This window comes from Thermobia domestica, chromosome 12 (assembly GCF_964235325.1).
Source record: "Thermobia domestica chromosome 12, izTheDome1.hap1.1, whole genome shotgun sequence".
In the NCBI taxonomy this organism is placed as follows: Eukaryota; Metazoa; Arthropoda; class Insecta; order Zygentoma; family Lepismatidae; genus Thermobia; species Thermobia domestica.
In genome coordinates, this window is record NC_137465.1 from 63,696,375 (window position 1) to 63,718,926 (window position 22,552).

At 36.8% G+C, this 22,552-nt stretch overlaps 1 protein-coding gene across 1 annotated transcript; it reads left to right on the forward strand.

Moving 5' to 3' along the window:
* Positions 1-15,533: 15,533 nt before the first annotated feature.
* On the forward strand, positions 15,534-16,112 carry LOC145665975 (ADP-ribose glycohydrolase MACROD1-like). Its single transcript, XM_081733082.1, has one exon. The coding sequence runs from the start codon at positions 15,534-15,536 to the stop codon at positions 16,110-16,112; it is 579 nt and encodes a 192-aa protein (XP_081589208.1).
* Positions 16,113-22,552: the final 6,440 nt, after the last annotated feature.

Genomic DNA, 22,552 nt, shown 5'->3' on the forward strand with positions numbered 1-22,552 from the left:
TGTCAACTTCGTCGCTTGAATCAGCCTTGATATACGCTTACAGACTTGTCGTAACAAGCTTGGGACAAGCTTATATCCTTGTCACGACAAGCTTATATCATGCTTGTGGCAAGCTGTTTCTGCTATCTGGGGAACGAAGTTTTGTTTTCGTTTTATTGTTCTTATTTATTGCTCTTTTGACATGAAATTTGCGACATTTGTCTTTACCGATTATACACATACTAACATTATAAGAAATATCGGGCGAATTCGTTATCAAATTTTATTCCTAGAACAACATACATTATTTTATTTATAGGCATGCGACAATAATTTTGGACATAAATGTACGTTCAACGTAATCAAAAAGGCGCTCTACGAATGGTAACTTGCGTTCTGAGAACAGAAGGCATTCAGAAGAAACATATCAGGGAATACGGAAAATATTTGGTCTATTATCATACACTTTTGCGTTCGAGTCAAAATTGCTCTACAACTCTTGTCTGATAAGTAGTTTCATTATCTTACAGAAAGAAAGAATTGTTAGGTACTGGATACTTGGCTTGGACTGGGAGAATTTCCTTCCAGAATACTGAATCACAAAGTTACAGTGATAGTTTGTCCCCTCAGAGGCAAATTCATGTCTTCACATTTATCTTCTGTCATCTCCTGTTTTTCTTTTCACGATTATCCATTTATAGCAGCCTGGTGTTTATTTGTGGAACCATAATAATATTTTTTAAAAGTCCATCTTCTGCAATAATCAAGTGTAAACATTTTTATTTCTACAAACACTTTGAAGAATATTTTGTCTAAACTTTCGTTTGATTATCAAGCAAAAAACTGAAACACAAGCCGGGAAGTGAGGTTATCTTGCTCAAATTTTTCACTAAAATTTTATATTTCATTTTCCAATTAATACAAAACTCATCTCCCATAACCCTTACAGTCAAACAATAATTTTCTTGCATTTATTCTCTGATAAGTTTGTTATTTCGAACAAATATAAGATACCCAGGCGTAGGTTCATCTTCAACCGTGGGCATGAGATAAGGAGTTATCTATATAGCCTAACCTGTCTTATCAATTTCACTATCTCAGTAAGAGGCTTTCTTCTAGAAAATTCTGTCCGGGAAGAGGAAAAATCAAAATGTGAGTGGGTTAACTGGGACATCATTTGTTGAAGGATATTCCCCACACGAGAATGATATGTAGTCACAATTTCATTTATCTTATCTCCAAGTCTCTCCTCCATTCTCCTCTAGAAATATGTCTTTCCTTACACTTAGCTGCTATTTTTGCAGTGGTGCCCAATTTTATATGAACGTTGGCAGTTCTGCATCTGAATTGCCTTTTCATCTTCGTTGTAACAAAATATGTCTTACTATTTAATTGTCACATTGTGAACAATATTAACCATTGCTATATATAATACATAATTCCATGCAGTAGTGAAGTGAATAATATTATTAGGTAATCTACCTTATTTGTGGGATCTAACATGCTGGCGTATTCTATGTCACATAAGAAAATGCATGTTTTCCGCGGATATTATCGTTTGCCCCTTACTATGAGAATGAAATCAGCACGCGTTCCTTGCTACCATCTCGCGATTTAATTAAATGCTTTAAAGGTTTTAAAAGCTCAATCACTAACCAAATCGATAACTACATGATCTCTCTCTTAGCAGTTCACACGAGACTCTATAGAAATATCGTAAAACTTAATAATAATAATAATAATAATAATAATAATAATAATAATAATAATAATAATAATAATAATAAACATTCTTTCACCGCTTGAAGCTTACGCTTATTGTCATATATTTATAGAGTAGATGACTTCTGCAACTTATTCCGTAGCTCGGTGGATCCGGACAAAATTCCGATTTCCGAGACCCGTATTCGAATCTTCGTCCTACTACTTTTTATTTTTATTTTCTCCTTGACCAGACAGGACTCCAGTAAAAAGAAACATATGGTTACAGTTTAAAGTGTAATTCGATATTCTGCAAGTAATTATTTATTTATTTATTGTCAAGCGAACATAATAAAGTATAATTTCACAGGCGTAAAATTGTTCTAGATTTTACTATTAATGAAAACTATGAAAGAGTTTACAGCTCAAAAATAAATTGAATACTCTTCAATTGTAGTCCATAATTAGCTATGATCAAGAAGGTGGATTTCAGTTGCTTTCTGTGTGGTCAGCACATTGGCTTACAAGCAAGGGGCGCGATATCGAGACTCGAATTGCGCAATAAGAGTTACATATACTGAAAGAGCACCAGGTAGTTAGTAAGTTACCAAATTATTAGCTGCAGTCCGCCAGTAGGGAAAAAGTTATGGGACTGTAAAGTTCAGAGCCTGGCGTACCAAAATGACACAAAACTTAGCATTTGGCTTGTTCCTCTTTGTATTGACAAGAGATAATGAACTCTAACGTATTCCCATCACAGAACATGATGTTTGACATAAGAAAATCTGTATGAGAAGAATTGTCAGTGTTGCCATCCATAGAAATTACAGTGTTGCCAGAATAAGAATATTTTGAAAAGCTTGCAAGCAAATAGTACGTAATCGAGACTTGCGTTGCACAATACAGGTTATAAAGTATATTCTGAAGGAGCATCAATCATGAACTGACCACGTTATTAGCTGCAGTCCGCCAGTAGGGCAAAATTATGGGGCTGCAAAGTGAAAATTAGAGACTATGGCAAACGGAAGGAATAACCTGTTTGTGTGTGCAATAGCTATGTTTGGGAAGGGGAAATAGCTATGTAAATGACAACGTTAAGCCACACACAGAAAGTATCGAGTAATCCAAACAAAAACAGTTAGTACAATATGTACATCGGACGATAGGCAGCGACGCGCAGTGATAACACATTTCTGTGGTAAGGGAGTCAAAACAGCGCTCTGGGAGACATGCCATTGGTGTCATCTATAGACATTACAGTGTTGCTAGAATACTCTACACTCTTCGTTAAGGCACGGACGACAAGAATGAATTCAACGGCGTTGGATGATATATCACTGACAACACGAACGGAGTTTTACGATTCACGATGCTCAGCATTTGTGTTGTTTGTCTGTCGGTATGCCTCACGATAAATGCCCAACGAACAAACCGATTCGAACCCGAATGACATTTTCGCAGGTTTATCGTGAGGTCTACTTTGCGAAGCACCTTCATAGTAGTGTTCTCTTGGTAGCTTTTGCACTTCTGTTTAAATAATATTCTGTAATGTTAATAAAAGTATATTATAACTACTTTGATTCTTACAAACTAAATAACGTATTATGTAAAACGTAGTTCCGTGCGAACCATGAAAACATGATGTCACAAAACACCGTTGTGTTCAATCTTTCATTCGCTGCAAACCAAGCTGTTCGCGGTATTCTTATTCGGGCAACACTGTAATTTCTATGGATGGCAACACTGACAATTCGTCTCATACAGATTATCTTATGTCAAACATCATGTTCTGTGATGGGAATACGTTAGAGTTCATTATCTCTTGTCAATACAAAGAGGAACAAGCCAAATGCTAAGTTTTGTGTCGTTTTGGTACGCCAGGCTCTGAACTTTACAGTCTCATAACTTTTTTCCTACTGGCGGACTGCAGCTAATAATTTGGTAACTTACTAACCACCTGATGCTCTTTCAGTGTATGTAACTCTTATTGCGCAATTCGAGTCTCGATATCGCGCCCCTTGCTTGTTAGACAATCTTCATTTCTGGAACTAAATACAACTAATTTTATTTTCCGTTTAGATATAGAACTCATAGAGTTCTCCATAGAATCTAAAATATCTTAAGAACTTAAAACCTTGAAGCACGCATCACAGGTTTGACGTCCCGTGGTTTTAATATTGTCCTTACAAACTGACTAAACTAGCGATAAGTACAGGGAGCAGCACACTGAACCACGTTCTATTTACCGGTTTTTTTTAAAATATAATTGACGTATGTAACGCCGGATTTTTTGTCAAAAGGTATATTTTTTCTTTGCATATATTTCAGGAAGAACATGTAACGTCAACATTTCATTAGTAAATGTAGCAATTAATCAAATTTAATAATGTCTTCTTTGCTTGCTAGAGCCTATTTTTGGTTGAAGTTTCTACATCATTTTAGGTGTTTGAATACTTCGGAAGGTTTTACAGCATGCTTGTTATTATACAAGTAATACAAGTAATGGCTGTTCCTTGGACGAAAAAAAAAGTGCACTTGACAAAGATTCGAACATGGATGAGCTTATTGGTAAGTTAGAACGTTACCCACTACGCCACGTACTCAGGTGCTTGTTTCCTTCCTATTCACTTTAAACATTCAGCTTGTGATTTTCGTTTCTGTCGTCTTACCATGTAACAGTTTCTCTGTTTTCCCTGCTTGTCACACTATTCGTGCTATTTGCTGTGTAAATTGCATTCGCAAACGTAATATGTTTTGTTGTTTTATCAGGATCCACATCTTTAAAAGTTTTAAAGTTCAATTACATGGTTAAGCAAATTGATTTTCTCATATCTTCCATTGCTTTAAGGGGCAAGAGATACTATCCCGCAAAAATATGCATATTTTTGTATGTGTCAGATAATACACGAACTCTAGTGATATAGTGCGACACAAATGACGTTATGCCTGAACACCAATTTCTACGTGGCGCTAGGGTCAGTTACGCACTCTGTATACTCCCCACTTTCTCTCTGACAAGGCGGTGTTGCCATGTTCTCACCCTACCCTCCCTCCCCAACCTTCGCTCTTCCTTTTACCCAAACGCCAAAAATTGGAAGGGCGAAAGATTCTGTTCATTCAGGATCATTTGATATTGTGTTTGTAGTGGATACAAAATTTAATTTCAGTTTGTTTTGCTAAAACTGCAAATTACATGTGTCTGTTAGTATTTAGGATCTGTATGAGTTTTTTTGCACGTTAAGGATATATACCGGCACATTTACGTATACATTCTGCTATTCTTTTATTATAATAATGAATTTAAATTCTCATGCACTTTGATTCCTTAACACAATAATCACTGAAGATAAAATACTACGAAAGACTTACTAACGATACAATAAACTGGGCTTTCTCATCTCATTTTATATCACGGCCCCTTTTATCACATTCTCTTGCCTGTAATCCCCATAATTAATTTCCGGTTTCCAATAAGTTTTTCATTATTGCTGCCAATCGCTTACAGTTGTAAATTGTATTTTTTTTGCTTCTGGTGTTTCAATTTGCAGTTTCTCACCAGTTTCTCCTTCTTTTATTCCAAATGTTTTTTTTAAACTAATCTTTATTTGTTTAATATTCTTTGCTGTATTTGGTAACAAAGTATAGAAATAAAAATATGTCTATCAAAATAAGAAGTTTAACATATATATTTTTTAAAATACATATTTTTCTGCTACTAGGTCCTAATTACAAGTATCGTTTTCATTTCCCTTCGCGATCCCAAGTTGAGAAACCCCCCAAGGGACAAAGTGGACAATTTATTGCGAAAAAAAGGATGAGTTTTTTAGTTTAACGTCCCACACCTATGCCCTTTAGGCTAAAAGAAACAGATGATTGATTAAAATAAATATTTGACAAATTATTTTTTTGCTGTCCCACCGGAAATAGAACCAGGGGCTACGTGCACCAAAGCCATACGCGCTAACCACTAGACCACCGGGAAAGGCTAATTTGTGATATAAAGAAAAATGAATTATGTTTGCAAAATAACCTTCAAAAGGCATAGCCCTATTTGTTTAGTTTATGTAGTGGTGATAAAGAATCGATCTGAGGAAAGAATGGAGAAATGGTTACTTTAGGGCAACACAATATGGATGTCGATTTGCTTCATATAATATAATATAATCGCACGCCTAGATTTTTATTAATATTAACGTGTTACAAGAAAAATGCAGTCGACCAATGTTTTTGTTAAAAAAAAAGTTTTGTTTTAAAAAAAGTAGTAGTACGGAAAACAAATGTTATAATATTACTCCCCCACGAAAACAACAAATATTACGAAAACACTTCTAACTTTTCTAACCTCAATTTACACACTGGTCTGTCTAGATCAAAATGCAAGGGGGGAACTCCTGAGGAATTTTCTCTGTGGAAGCAAAGTTCTGGACTAAATTTTGAACACTGGCATTAATAATACGGAAGAAATAATACATACATACATGAAATACTTTATCTTGCTCTAGAAAAAATGTTTCAATGATTTTATCATTGGTTTTAGGCATAATTCGGTCCTTATCATGTGGGACCAGTGACGTACACAGAATTTCTTTAACGACGTCCAAACTTAAATAGTTTCAACTTTCAAAATACGCGCGTTACAAGAGGTCAACAAAAAGCGTGATATAACAACATTTCTTATTATAATATAATGATTTGTATATATTTGAACGTTGGTAAATGTTATTCACTATATTCGCAGAGTCACTTTAAAAATGTATAGTTTTTATACTATAAATTATGTAACACTAAAACAATTTTTGCGATCTAAGCCTTGGGTGAACTAGTTTCCCCATTAGATTTGAAAGATCTTGATAACGATACAAGGATCATTACTTGCATGTTTCTCGTCTCCTCTCTAATTTGAAAATGCACTCGTCTTGTGCGCAACACAGGCCCCCAACCAGCCTCAGAGGTTTGGGGGGGGGCGTAAATATGTTAGGGGGGCCAAGTCATTAAAAAATCTGTTACACATAGCTAAATTGTTTTTTTTGGTATTAATAATGGCATTTGGTGTTAAGGTCTAGGGGGGCCACGAAAAGTTTGGGGGGAAGGTTCCTTAACTCCCCTCTAGTTGTGGGCCTGGCGCAACACTACTTACAGTCCTACTTAAAACTGCCATATCGATGCAATTGATATGATAAGGTTACATTTAAAAAGTTATGTAACACGAAAGAACACTAATTTTGCACTAAAGAATGTCGAAAAACTTTGTTCTGATGCAATAGACAAAGTTGACAATTTACTCTGGAATAATGTAATGAAACACGAATGGGACTTAATACAAAAGGCTTGGACAACGCGAGGAATTTTTAAAAATTGTCAACAAACGTGTCACACTGTTAGGAAACAGTGACAGCAGCAATGATGATGATTATATCAATATTAACTCTCCATGATGGAAAAGACGATGATGATTAATATGTACTGTACATCAAGTGAGTTTGTCGCCACGGCATTTTATTTTTCATTTCTCAATAATAAAAAAATGTCGTTTGTTAAAATTGCATGTTCATTTGTATATCATTTTAAAACACTATGTTCAAATGATGATAGTAAAAAGTTTAAATTAATATTCTTGGCGAAAGCGTATTTATGGTTACGGAGTACTCCGCCTCTCTGCCAATTTTTTTTCCTCTTTTCTTTTCATCTGTTGAGAAGAGCGCGAGGTAAATCAGCCCGCGCGAATCTTAAGAAATGAAGCAGAGTGGAGTCGTAGGCAGATGTGTAAGCATGGCAACTCAGCTATGTTGACAGTCGCTCTGGGGGTGTGTAATGTGTTTACAACCCCTATTGGTTGAAACTTTCTTGTCGTCTTGAAGAAGAGCGTTGCAATAACTGAGAGCATTTCACTACTCTGATATAGAGTGATACTGACAAAGCTACAAATTTATGATGAATTTCATAGTACATTTAAACACTGACCGGTATTTTAACAAAACTTCTTATTTACACATATAATCTATATCAAATCGAAAAAGGACTATTATTTTCAATATAGGCCTATTTTAATTTCAAAAAAGTTTTGTACTTGTAATGTGTTTCGGGTAGTAAGGGCAAACAACATTGGGTCTGCTTTTTTATTTAATCAAAATGAAATGAAATAAAATCTTTGAGTTTAACGTCCCGCGATTATGCCTGTTAGGCTAAGGAAGACTATGATTAAATGAAATGAATAATGGGAGAATTGGTTGAATGAGAAAGTAGGAGGAAACGGGAATACCCCGGGAAAACCCAAGAGCACGATGTTGTTCACCACAAGCTTGCTTGCCCGGGCATCGAACCAGGGACCTCACACACTATAGGTAAGTGCTCTATCACTGAGCCATTGTGCCCTCTTATGTACTCAAAGAATTAATAAAAACAGAACTTAAACAATACTATTAGCTATTTGGCGCGGTAGATCAGGATTCGATTCTTGTGGAAGCTCATGTAATATTGATCCTATGCTAAATTGTAGGTTCACGTTTCACTTAACTTTGGTGCTGAAAAGGACGCTAAACTCAAATCAACACCAATAATAATCACTAATTGATAGCTGAACATTTTGTTGAATATGCTCTTATGAAGACATTTTAAAATACGCTTTCACCAAAGTAAATTTTTGTTGAGTTGACCATAACACCTCATATCTTTTTGCATACATTGAGCTTATATCGAACACTAATGTTTATTTATATACTTAATCAAGTTCCTGATACATTCTGAGCCGGTCATTTATACTGGAAAAAAGCAAAAATCAACAGCATAAAACGACGTGGAAGAAAGTTGGTCACTACTTACTGAAACGTTTCATTCGTCTAATGAAGCTAGAAGAAAACATCTTGAAAAACCTCAGACACGATAAACGGACTTGAACATGGGATCATCAGATAAAGAACCAAGAATGCTAATATATATATATATATATATATATATATATATATATATATATATATATATATATATAGGAAACGGTGGTTTAGGTAAGTGAATAACGATAGAAGAATTGGTGGAATGAGAATCTGGGAGGAAACGGGAGTACTCCGACAAAACCCACGGACACGATGTTGTCTACCACAAACTTACTTGGCCGGGAATCGGAAAAGGGACTGACGTAGCCAACGCTCGCTCAGTTCCCTCTCTAGCAACTGAGTTACGAATCAAATCTTGTTTAAACATACTAAGTCAAATTAAAAAAAAAGTGATTAATAGATCAAGAGATTTTAAATAGACAAGGAATTAATTTTATTCATAACTCGCTCTATTTATACTCCTTATATGACATATGGGCCTGCAGATCGTTCAACCGAAAAGTAAAAGAATATATTTCTCGAGTACGACTCGACAATGAAGCGGAAGGGAATAACATGAACAACAAAATTCAACATTTTTTTCTTTCTGCATTAATAGCACAATATAGTTCTTATAACAACAGTAACTACTAGAGTTCATAAATTTGCAACACTGTTTTTAGTTCGCATATTTTCCGTCCAATTTGTCATCTGTGTCGCACTATAAGCTAACAAGAAATTTGATTTGTACTAGCTTAAAATAACGAACTTTAAGTTTGTGACTTATTATACTTGAGTCGATACAAATTATATAATCTTTTTAATATGTAGTATGTTTCTATTATAGAAAAATAGCAACTTTGTATCATTTGATTACCTTACGAAGATAATCGAAAACTTACTTCAACTTTAGTGAAAAACAGTATTGTAGAGATATTAGATTTCCCTCATATTATTAATATTCAGTATATAAACAGATCAAGATTTAATAACGATTTTATTTTTTTATTTTTTAATTGTTTTCTTTATTTTCTGTGGATGATGAGAGACAGTCACAATTGGGAATAATAAGACAGTCAGCAAACATTTCAAAATTCTCTTTAGTAGACGATTCCTCATTCTTCATTCTTGGTAAATTTATGTAACTTATGTAATCTGATGTAACCAAAGCGTTCTGTAACTGTTGACAAATTATTAAATAAGTCGAGAATTCCATTTACCTTGCACTTTCCTGAATCCTTACACGTGCGTACTTTGGATGTTTTTCCGTAATTTCGACGGCCATCTTCCTAGTTTGGTTGATATAAAAACGTCCCAGGACCCGGAAGATGGCAGTAGCACTCGAGAAGCGGTGAAGTACACGAGGAGCGGAAAAGTTCACGAGGAGCGAGTGTGAGCAACGGCAGGAGAGATCTATACCAAATTCCACGCCAATTCGACACAGAAGCCGAGACATGGAGACCACCAGTCGACGTCCAGGAACTGAGGTACGGAATACACATCCAAGGTCCTAAACGCCCAAACAACCTTCCTTTTCTTTCTTCCTAAACAAACTCTCGACTCTCTCTTTTTTAAAAATATTTGTTTTTATTTATTTCTACCCACATGCCCTATAAGCTAAAAACGCTCGTCGTCTTGTCAGTTACCTCTCAATTCTACTAGTGAGCTATATTTCCCAAATTAACGATTATAGTTTCTTTTCTTTCTTCAAAACGACGACGAAAGCATTCCTTCCGAATGCACAAGCGTAAGATGATGGAGATGCTGATCTTTTTTCTCTCATCAGCGTACGATGGTGATCAATTCTAGTTTTCTTTCAAACTTTTAAACTGTTTTCTCTTCATTTTTAAGGCTTTTTAGAATCACCTCCAACTTTCCCGCCACCAACCCTCTATGAAACTAGTTTTCTTTTGTTTTTTTATTTTTGAGCAATCTTCCTTATGATATTCTGTAATTACCTTTCTTTTTCTCTCCTTTTCGGAGAGTGGTGGAGGCCCTATACCTCTTGTGTATGTTGTATGTGTTGTATTTAGTTTTTAGTGTACGTATAGCATATTTAAGGTCTTGACTTGTGCCCAATAGATTTATTAGTTGTGTTATATGTTGCGAAGACTAGCGGACGAATTTTTGATACCTTTAGAGGATATTTTTAACTTAAGTGATACTGTCTATTTCGATCCCGCGGCCTGTTCCTCTCCTAAATCGACTAAATTCACACGTAATTATTTAGAGCAACTTAAAAAGAAGCTAGAATTTTCGGAATCATTTTCGGATATTTCTCCTGATTCTTTAGACGTAACTGTTCGTGGTTCTAGTTCTAGCAGTATGGCAACAGGTGGAAACGATCCACCTCCGCCCATGCACGGCACGATTGTGAAACCGGAGCCTTTTTACGCCCGGTTAGGCGACGATGTAAATACGTACATCAGACGATATGAGACCATCGCTAGCATTAATTCATGGGATGGTATGAGACGAAAATTGGTGCTGGGGAGCCTACTCCGTGGCCCCGCTGAAAACTGGTTTGCTGGCATAGAAAGAAAGCCAGAATTTGCCAAAATGACTTATGACCAGTTCAAGCAAGCTTTTATAAACGCTTTTAAGGACAATTTGGTGGTGCCACAATTATTTGAAGCTCAGATGCGAGCCCGTGAACAAAATGGATCAGAATCCGTTCTAGAGTACGTTTATGCGAAGCAGGATTTGATTTTACGCGCAGACCCGACTGCCGATGAAAAGAAACAATTACAATTCATTGTGGAGGGACTTTTACCCGATTACTTTAAAGTTGTAGTACGAAAGGAGTACAACACGGTCAGTGACCTTCTGAACGACCTAATTATCGAGGAAAGGACTAAATTGTTATTGAAGCGTAAGGAATTAGAGAAATTCTTGAAAAAGAATTCTGCTGTTTTGCAGTCGTCTTTATTTTCTCCGGCTAGCATAGATGCTAATACTCAGAGTAATGCTGAAGTAAGGGTTCAAAGTCCGATTACTGCTCAACCGTATAATACACAGTCAGCATACTTGCAAAACCAGCAGACTCAACAGAACCAACCGGTAATCGACCCGTTGACTGACATACAGCAACAACTGTCAAAGTTGACGCTGCAGATTTCAGCCTTAGCTCCTTCAACAAATTGTGAAAGGAGCGATGGTTTTCAATATAGGAAAAGGCAGTTTAATCAGCCGAAAAATGTAGGTCAGGATTACCAAGGAAAACGGAACGGTAATCAAAACAACAGAAGTCAGAATAATAATGCTGATACTAATAAAAAGTCTAGCAGTGATTTTGCGTCCTCAAGTAATAGCAATTCTTCGCCAGGTCAGGATTCGACTCCGAATAGAGGCCAAATTATTTGTTATAAATGCAAATTACCCAATCATATTGCGAAATATTGTCGTATGCCTTCTTTAAACACGCAGACAGAGTAGATGGTTGGGACGAATCTACTCAAGGTTGCGTTATAGTCCCTATAGTGTCCTTTAACGAATTGCCCCATATGTCAGCTTTTATGAACGGGAAAGACGTAGAACTGATGATTGACAGCGGCAGCCAAATCAGTTGTCTGGGGGAAAATTTGGTCCCGGTAAATGCTAAACGTTTCCGTATTAATACTAGACTTCGGGGAGTAACAGGGAAGTCTATACAAGTTTCTGAGATAGCTTTATTAAAATTTAGGATTGGTAAAAAATGGTTTACTCATGTATTCAGAGTTATTCCAAATTTTGATTATGGGCATTTGATTGGCGCCGATTTTTTGCAAAAGCACAGGGCTGTTTTAGATTACAATAAGCAAAATTTAACTCTCTTTCGATTCGGACGCCCTCCTTCGAAAACGTTACCTCCGAGAAATTTAGAAGTCAATTTGTCAAAAGTCTTAACATCCAGGCTTGCGCAGGGATCTCGGGCTATTTTTAGAGTATTGGAAAACTCGATTTTACCACCTCGCTCGCATACTCTGGTGAAGCTACGCAGTTGTTGGGATATTTCGGGGAAGAAGTTATTATTGTCACCCTCTCGCCGGATAGAAGAAATACTGGACATTTTTATTCCATGTGCGATAGTGAATGGAGGATGCCCCGTGGTGTATGTTACGAATCCCACCATTAAGGAGATCAAACTGCGACAAGGTACACATCTTGGGGATGCTGAAGATTTTGAGGAGGTCCCAGAGGAGCCTGAGGAGAGGAGTCTTTCGTCGGTAGAAGAAAGCCTACCGTCCCCGGAGATAATGGAGCTGTCCAGGCGACTTTGTGATCCTAGTCGTGCCGACGTCAATCCCGAGCTATCTCCAGAAGACAAAGAAAGATTTTACAGTCTCATACGAGAATTTCCTGATGTTTGGAGTTGGTCTGAGGAGGACAAGGACTCGCACGAGGTTACCTTCATGAAATTCGTCTCTCCCATCCTACACCCGTGAATAAAACGCCCTACTCAGTGCCTTATTATCTCCGTGGAATACTCAAGCAGCAGTTAGACACAATGCTTCGTCAAGGGATTCTGAGGGAAAAAATCTCGCCCTGGAACCACCCCGTCTTGCTGATTAGAAAGCGTAATAATCAGTTCCGATTCGTAAGTGATCTGAGGGGTCTAAATCAGCAATCCCATCCTTCAAACTTTCCGACACCGTCGGTGGATGACAATCAATCGTATGGCAGGACATCTCCTTTATACCTCGAGCGTTTTGACCAAAGGATTCTTCCAAATTCCGATTACAGAGGAGTCGAAAGAGTGTACAGGCTTCTCGATACGAGGCATGTCAAGTTATCAATATTGTGTCCTACCTATGGGACATATTTCTTCTGTAGCAGCGCTTAATAGACTGGTCAAATTGACGTTAGCAGGCGTTCCAAGTACAAATATTATGCATTATATGGACGACTTCTACATTATCGCGTCATCTGTAGACGAGATGTTGCATAGGTGCAAGGTCCTGTTTGAAAAACTTAGAGAACGGGGACTAAAATTGTCTTTCCGAGAAGACAAAGATCGCACATTATTCTTTAATAGTGTTGGGAGATCGTTTATCAAAATTTGGAGTGCAAGTGTCGGATCGAATGTTAGCCACGATTCAGAATTTCCAACGTCCACGCACGAAGAAGAATTTAAAAAGTTTCTTAGGCGTGTGCTCCTTTTTGCGAAGATATGTTAAGGATTTCTCGGAAATCCCTTATCCTCTTCAAACTCTGCTTCGAAAAGACCAAGATTTTAAGTGGGGAACCCAGCAACAAGAATCTTTTGAAGCTCTGAAAAAAGCAATTTTGGAAGCCCCAACATTGATGGCATACAAACCAGAGAGGGATCTACATATCTACACCGATGCGTGCAAGAAGGGCCTCGCAGCTGTAGCAAAACAACCTATTTCAGACGATCCTGAAGCTGAACTAGTACCGATCGCATATGCCAGTCGAGCAGTTGGACCTTCAGAAAAAAATTTGTCCGTGTACCATTTGGAATTCTTGGCTCTGCTGTATGCCCTGCGATCTTTCAGATATTTCGTGGTGGGTCGACATTTCTATCTTCATACGGACTCCAAAACTATTACGTTCCTTCGCCACAGTAAGAACCTGACAGGTAAATTAGCACGCTGGATGTCTGAGATTGATTGTTACGATTTTACCATCGCCCACGTGAAAGGTACTGACAACATAGAAGCCGACAGTTTGAGTCGCTTTGTTAAACATAGTCGCGACAAGGAAGATGAAGAAGAGAGTGCCTCTGACCCGAGAATTTTCCTAATCGAAGACATGGACCTCATTGATATCGCAAAAGAACAGCGAGAAGATGCAGTACTGAAGAAAATTATTGATCACTTGGAGGATCAAGCAGAAAAGGATCCAGCCTATGAAAGACAGGCATCGTATTTTGTTTTGAAGAATAATGTAGCATACAAAGTGAATAAGACACCATTCGGTAAAATGTATTTGTTAGCAGTACCATCGAAATTGCGAGACATTGTATTTGAGAAACTGCATTGCGGGAAACTGGGTGCGTGCCATGGTGGATTTTCGAAAACATATATTTTAGTAAAGTCTGTCTATTTCCCTAATATGAAAAAAATTGTGTATGATAAGTGCCAATCTTATGTGACTTGTCAATTACTGAAAAAGAGGAGTGGAAAACAGTTCGGTAGTCTTCAGACACATCCTAGCGTCCATCCTTTAGAATTTATGTGGATCTTGGTGGGACCTACCCTAGTAATAATATCTTACGCTACAAATTTCTAATCATAGTCATAGATGAAGGAACTCGTTTTTGAATTACTGGTTCTCTACCAGATGCTTCTGCAGCTTCTGTTAGTGCTTTCATATATGACAACGTCATATTGAAGTATGGGATACCAACTCAAATTTGTTGTGATAGAGGTGTTGCATTTACTATTCAAGTATTTAAGGAGTTATGTAAAATACTGGGGACTCAAATACATTTCGCTGACGTTCAAGGTCATTTTTCTATTGGGAGCGTTGAAATAGCTGTGAGAAATATAGAACAGCAATTGAAGATCGCCTTAGACAAAACTGACCAATCACGTTGGATTGAACTTTTACCAGAAGTGACCTTTGCCTATAACGTCACGTGCAATTTGAGCATGAAATATTCTACTTTCGAACTCCTCCACGGCTTTTCTCCTCGGTTGTTGCATTCCGCCATGTTGGGTACGGAATGTCAATTTTCAGAAAACCAAGACAGATTGGAACGAATGAAGTATATACGCGAAAAAGCCCAGGAAAATTTGTACAACCGACACCTGACGTCCAAGAAGTCTTATGACAAGAGGCGGATACAACAAGAATTCAAGCAGGGTGAAGCGGTTTGGATTTTTGATCTGTCGAGAAAACGAGGACAATGTGCTGCTTTTTCCGGAAAGTATTTTGGACCTGGTCAAATTGTGTCCAAAAAACATGATAACAGCTATTATGTTAAGTTTCGAACACCTAGAGGACAGATTAAGATAGACTCCTTTTCTATAGACCGGCTTAAGAAGTATTATCCACCTGAGAAGGGAATATCTAAGGACTTGCAAAAGTTAGAGAATCAGGATGCACAAATATTGGGTCCAGGAAAAGGATTTTCAGCAGCAGGAGGAGTCCACTTCCTTTTTGATGGAGTATCAGGAAGAGGAAAGCACGGGGGAAGCGGATTCATTGTTCATTCGAGATGTGAAATTGATGTCCGAAATTCCGTCGTGGGACCAGGCCGGACCCGGTACTAAATCGATGGCTGACGTAGAAAAACCGAAGTTTGCCGTTAACGAGGAAATTAACCGGAAAGTGGCGTTGTATTATGGGTCTATTACGTCACTGGCAGGACAGGCGATCGTAAATTCATCCAACACTCAGTTGCAACCAAGAGGAGGTGTAGACTTGATGGTACGGTCTTTGGCGGGAAGTGAAATGAGGCAGGAGTGCAAGAAAATTGGTCACTTGAACCCAGGTAACGCCGTATTAACCTCAGGATATAATCTACCTGTAGATTATGTTATCCATGTATCTGCACCCGATGATAAAAATGCTAAGCGCCTAAGGATGTGTTATGAGAAATCCCTACATTTTTCTATGGACAATGACATAACGACCATTGCCTTTCCAAATATAGCTACAGGAGTATATCCGAACTAGTATATAACTAGTTATATACAGGAGTATATAACTATCCGAAATTGGAGGCTGCAAGAATTGCTTTGAACGTAGTAAGGGAGTATCTCAAGGAGTACCTCGATTATTTTGAAAAAATAATTTTTGTTCAATTCGATAAACAAAATCAAACTATTTACGAAAAAGTGATGCACGAATATTTCCCGAAATGAGTTTTTTGTCCTTTACAAGAGCATAAAATATATACCGTGTACTTAACCTAGAGATTAGTTTATTACTGGCCTAACAGGGAGTTATTTCTATGTTAATTTGCAGTATGTTAGTACAACCTTTTACCACAAAAAAATCCTGTGTCCATTATTCTGTTAAAGTGCAGGTCCAGAGGAAGTATTAAACCATCTCCCAAAAACAGTTTCAGCTATGACTTGTCTACCACCATTGTTGAAAATAAAATTAGGTGAAGTACTGAGATGAACTAGTAGGCATTCCACTTACCTATAAAAAAAGGAAACATTGAAATTAGTAACGCAATTTAACAGGAACATATATACTTAGGCTAACAGAGATAATAATCAATAGAACATGTGAAAATTCTAAATTTCTCATTATATTTAATTTGTGTTTCAGATAACCTATTTTGTTTTAAGCTGCATTATCCTATCTTTCTCTTTCCCACATGTGACGTCTAATAACACCGAGTTCCAAATAACATCTGGTTTATTTTTCCGTAAACTCCCAAATGTTATTTTGTACCAACACTCATTACCGATATCTTTTAATTTGACATTTTCCTTTCCGCATGATGTTAAAGTTTCTTCTCTTTTTGAATCTCTGCTTTGCAACGAAAATGACACTCTAGCTCCAGATGTCTGCGAAGCTGCGAAAGACCTACATAATCTACAAGTCCATATTAACGATTATTTTTAAAGCCTCCAAATCCACGATTTCATCGATTATCAACCAGATCTCTACGTGCACTGCTAGGGTTCATTGGGAAAGCATTGAATTGGTGTTGTGACGTAGCTGACACTTCTTCTATTGATTCGATAAATAAGAAGGAATTTCATTTAGAATAAACTGTACTGGGTTTACAAAAACAATTGTTAAAAAACAATTTATATATTCAAAACACAACTTCAGAATTTTTAAGTTTTCAAGATCAGATACAGGATAATTTTCATAAAATTAGAAACTCTTCGGCAAAAATATTGGATCAAGAACATGATCTGGGTGATCATCTTAATAAGCTTGCAAATCGAGTCCATAAAGAGGTCATTTCGTTCATTCAAGAGTTTTATTCGATTTCAACGCAGTTTGTACAGTTTCTACAAATTTTTAAATATGATCTGACAATTCAGATGTGTACAGATGCTAGGCTGAACCCTAATATAATTCCTTATAAAGTGTTGCACGCACATTTATCTGAATTTGAGAATATCATTTTGAAAAATGGATATAAGTTAGCCATAGATAAGTCGTTGTTGGAAATGTATTATTCAATTAATGTTTTGACTTGTTCAAACACCGACACGTACATTTACCTACAGATGAAAATTCCGATCATTGAAATACAGCCTTCGTTTGAGTTATATGATGTGCAGCCACTTCCGTTTGCTGTATACAACCAAACTTGTACCGTTGATATCCAGCCTTTAGTTATGGTAGTTCAAGATAAAAAAGATCTTATACCAATAACAGGAATAAGCCTACTTGCTTGTCATTATAGCCAATCAAAGTTATGTAAGATACCTACACATACTGTGACACGATCGCGTTTAATAAATTGTGCTCACGCAGCTTTCGTTGCCAGTACAGTCAGGGAAATATTACACAATTGTGACCATACGTGCTATGATTCGAAAGAGGCACAGATTATAGACATTGGATCGCATGAGTTTGTTTTAACACACCCGCCAGATTTTCTAACTTTGAAGACTAGAGAAAATGTGTCTACTATTCGAGTTCCAGAAGAAGCCAGATTATACGGAGCCCTTAAAATTCGAATACCATGCAATACCAAATTAATTGTGGAGAGAAATCTTTTCGTCAGATCGGATTTTCCGTGTCTCGACAATGATCTTACAGAACCTGTATTTTTGCATCTTTTTCCGAGCCAGCTAGTCTCTAATGATCTGATGCTATTACGATCTACGTATAAAGGGAATGAATTTTTTAATGTTTCATCTTTACTTAACGTTGTTTGGAGTTCTTCGATCCGACATATGAATATATCAGCATTTACGATAATTGACCAGACGCCCATTAAGATGCCTATCTATAAGCATGAATATTTTATACCAGGAATTATTATTATTTGGAATATCATCATCACTCTTCTACTTATTTATTTGCTAAGAGAACACGGGATTTTCAATTTTATATGGTTTTGTAGAAAATGTAGTACGTCTACGGAATTTTCCTTGCAAGAATTGAGCTACTTTTTAGACATTGTGCAAACCGTTATTGCAATTGTAAGTCTAACTTTGCTCTATAGAGTAATGAAAAGTTTAATGAAAAAAAATTGGTGATGATACGCCACTGCAGATGAAGGGTTTTGAGAATAAATGTAACGAGAGGATTGAAGAAAGAGATCAAGAACCTGAAGTGACCCCAGAAAAGTTCACCACTTCGAACAGAAATGAGGATGCACATTCAGTGTCAGATTTGAGTTTACCTCCTCCTCCGGAAGAATTGATAGTTAGTGACGGAAGTTTTGGTACAGCGATTATAGTGCCGCCTTCTACCGTCTTGGAATTAAGGAATTCTAACGTAAAATCTTCGTACATTTCCAACTATATAGTGTATTCTTAAAAGCGGATACGGAAACTGAGATGTCGAGCAATTCACGCATTTTGTGAAACAGCATCTAGAAGAAAATATTAGAACGTATATACGCACGACCATATAAAATTGAGAATCATTACAGGACATACCTATTTTTATGAATTTAGAGACCTTCTTCCCCCCAATTTTTATTTCCAACATAATTTTACTAACACAATCGAATATTGGGCGATAAAACCCAATCCAACTTCTAGTTACCTTAAATTCTCAACCTAATCAGGAAATGGGTTAGGTTTATGTTGGAAATAATGAGCCCCCCCGGCCCCTTTAGATTATGATATTAAGGAAATTGTATTTAAGATATTAATAGGAAATTGTTTAGACATTTTGGGCATTTGGTCAGATCATGAATATGAAGTACTTATACTAATACTAATTTTTTCTTTTTCTTCTTTTTTGTTTTCCTATTGTCTCGATTTTACTGATGCCTCCTACGCACCTCTATTGAAATACTATGATCACTCTGAGACTTTCATAGAAACCATCCTCTCAGTCCTCAAATAACGACACTTCCTTTATTTATCTTCCCTGATTTTTTTTACGATACCTTGATATTCTTACCTGAGTTGCCAACCCTGTTTCTCATCGGAAGTACGTCTTCGGATAATAACTTTACCGCATTTCACTCTAATTTTCCTTATTTTTAAATCTTCTCCACAATTCCACTATTTTGTAAAACCAACCCCCCGAGACGCCACTGCATTCACGCTTAGGTACCTTGACTTTGAAATCGCCTTTCAAAAGCCTAATAATAGTTATTTTAATCAAATGTTACTTTCCCAATATCATTATCCTTGTTTTTCAACTCTTGTGTCCCCCCCCAAAATAAAACAGCTATTATAACTTGTCATTTGTTTTGCTCCTATCCTTCTGTTTGTAAACAAACATCGGCCATTACTATACCGACAGCCTTTGCGAAAACTCCCATCCCTCCCTCATAGCGTCATGGCAGCCATCTTTGAAATTTTCATGTTTACATTTTCCCACGGCTTAGAAACTGTGCTCCTTTGCTATATTTTCGCTACAATTCCTATTTCTTTATATTATAACATCTATACTTTTCACTTTCTACCCTTCTGATATACAGCCTTTCTTAATCTTCATCCTAGATACACACATACAGAGTCACATGTTTCTGATAACTTCGACCATTATTCCTTTTTTTCCTTCATTATTTTTTTTTGAAAAAACTTATCTCCCCACAACCCCTTTCCGTACCTCAATGCAGCATTACACCACGAAGAAGAAGAGGATTTATGGACATCAAGAGATATTGACGCTCAGATTTGAACCTCACAATTTTCCCACCAACCGACGCAAGGAATGATACGTTGCTGAACGTTTTTTTTTCACTTTTTGTTCACACTAATTTTTTTTGATGTATGGAAAATACCTTATTACACGTTAAATAAGTATCTTGCTTCACGAACATAAATATTGTAACTATAAAAATACTATACGCATACATTTTCAAGCAGCTCACAGTGATATTCCGTAACGCCCAGCGTCATCCATCCAGCCAAGCCGATAACATCTGCCATCTGGTGACAGCTATTTCAACTTCACTACGTCCTTTGCATTTGGTCAACGACCAAGCTGGCCTAGATTATTTTGCAGCTGAGACTCTGCCGATTCAGCATTCTACAGTTTCAAGTTCAATGTTATAAACAAGACCATGTACTTCAATTTCTTTTGCTATGTATCTTAACGATTACGTCAATTATTTATACCGGAGAAAAGACAGGAACTATCCAAGAAATTGAAAGATGATGCTTTCAAGATATACACTTACATATGGACAAATTAACTCTTTCTTGTGTGTTTATTCTTCGTCTATTGGTGAAATATTGATTGATTGATTGGTATAGTGCTACATTTTATTATCTGTTTACGCTAGTGATTCAAGTGTTTTTTTTAGTGATGTGTGATTAATTATTATTTTATATATATATATAACATACATAAAGTTGATATAGCACAATATATATATATATATATATATATATATATATATATATATATATATATATATATATATAGTGCGTTCAATAAGTAATTGGACCTAAAACGACAGCGTCCTCTTTTCGTCGCTCAGTAAGATTTAGTGGCGGGAATGTAGAGATGTTGGATTTCCCGCATATTATTAATATTCAGTATATAAACAGATCAAGATTTAATAACGATTTTATTTTTTAATTTTTTTCTTTATTTTCTGTGGATGATGAGAGACAGTCACAACTTGGAATAATAAGACAGTCAGCAAACATTTCAAAATTCTCTTTAGTAGACGATTCCGCATTCTTCATTCTTGGTAAATTTATGTAACTTATGCAATCTAATGTAACCAAAGCGTTCTGTAACTGTTGACAAATTATTAAATAAGTCGAGAATTCCATTTACCTTGCACTTTCCTGAATCCTTACACGTGCGTACTTTGGATGTTTTTCCGTAATTTCGACGGCCATCTTCCTAGTTTGGTTGATATAAAAACGTCCCAGGACCCGGAAGATGGCAGTAGCACTCGAGAAGCGGTGAAGTACACGAGGAGCGGAAAAGTTCACGAGGAGCGAGTGTGAGCAACGGCAGGAGAGATCTATACCAAATTCCACGCCAATTCGACACAGAAGCCGAGACATGGAGACCACCAGTCGACGTCCAGGAACTGAGGTACGGAATACACATCCAAGGTCCTAAACGCCCAAACAACCTTCCTTTTCTTTTTTCCTAAACAAACTCTCGACTCTCTCTTTTTTTTAAATATTTGTTTTTATTTATTTCTACCCACATGCCCTATAAGCTAAAAACGCTCGTCGTCTTGTCAGTTACCTCTCAATTCTACTAGTGAGCTATATTTCCCAAATTAACGATTATAGTTTCTTTTCTTTCTTCAAAACGACGACGAAAGCATTCCTTCCGAATGCACAAGCGTACGAGTATGTATACTTTATGATACGACATTAAGCTTATTTCGTTCGTAGTAATATGAAACAAAGACCTAACGATGGAAGAGTGTAGGCCTACTTATTTCGTGTTAATGTTGCTAGATGGGAGAGAATTTGATAATCTATTTATGAATGAATCCGGTGACTCGGAGCAAATTTAAGAAATGAATAGATATTTGGAGGAACATCAGTTACTCTGTTGCCACCGCTTAAGTGTCCTCTAGAACAACCCTCTTGTTAGACAGGGTAACGGAGACACAGAGGAATAATTACAATGTGAGAAGAGGTAATACATCTTCCATTAAATGTCAAACCAATGACAACCTCAGCTTTAATTATTTGAGGCAGCAAGCGGTGTTTTATTGGGGTGTTATTCTTTGTGTATTGAAAAGAATAGATTTGTATTATTTGACTTACATTAAAATATATCATGTCTGGGAGAGGCATGTTTAACCTCCATGGGACACTTACCTCTGGCGTCATCTCTGAGTGAACTTCGTTATATTGAATATGTGGCTCTCTAATCAATATTTTGATAGCAGTAACAGTTTGATTGTCAGGTGAAATATTTTACAAAAATTAAATTTGAGTTTATGAATGCCTAGTGCGGTCCGTTTTGACCGGGATAGTACCATTTAGGGGCGTGTCCCGGCCGTCCCGTCAGTAGATGGAAAAATG

Bases quoted from the DNA above. Each gene is read 5' to 3' on its own strand.
- LOC145665975 (XM_081733082.1), top strand. From the start codon at position 15,534: ATGCACAAATATTGGGTCCAGGAAAAGGATTTTCAGCAGCAGGAGGAG.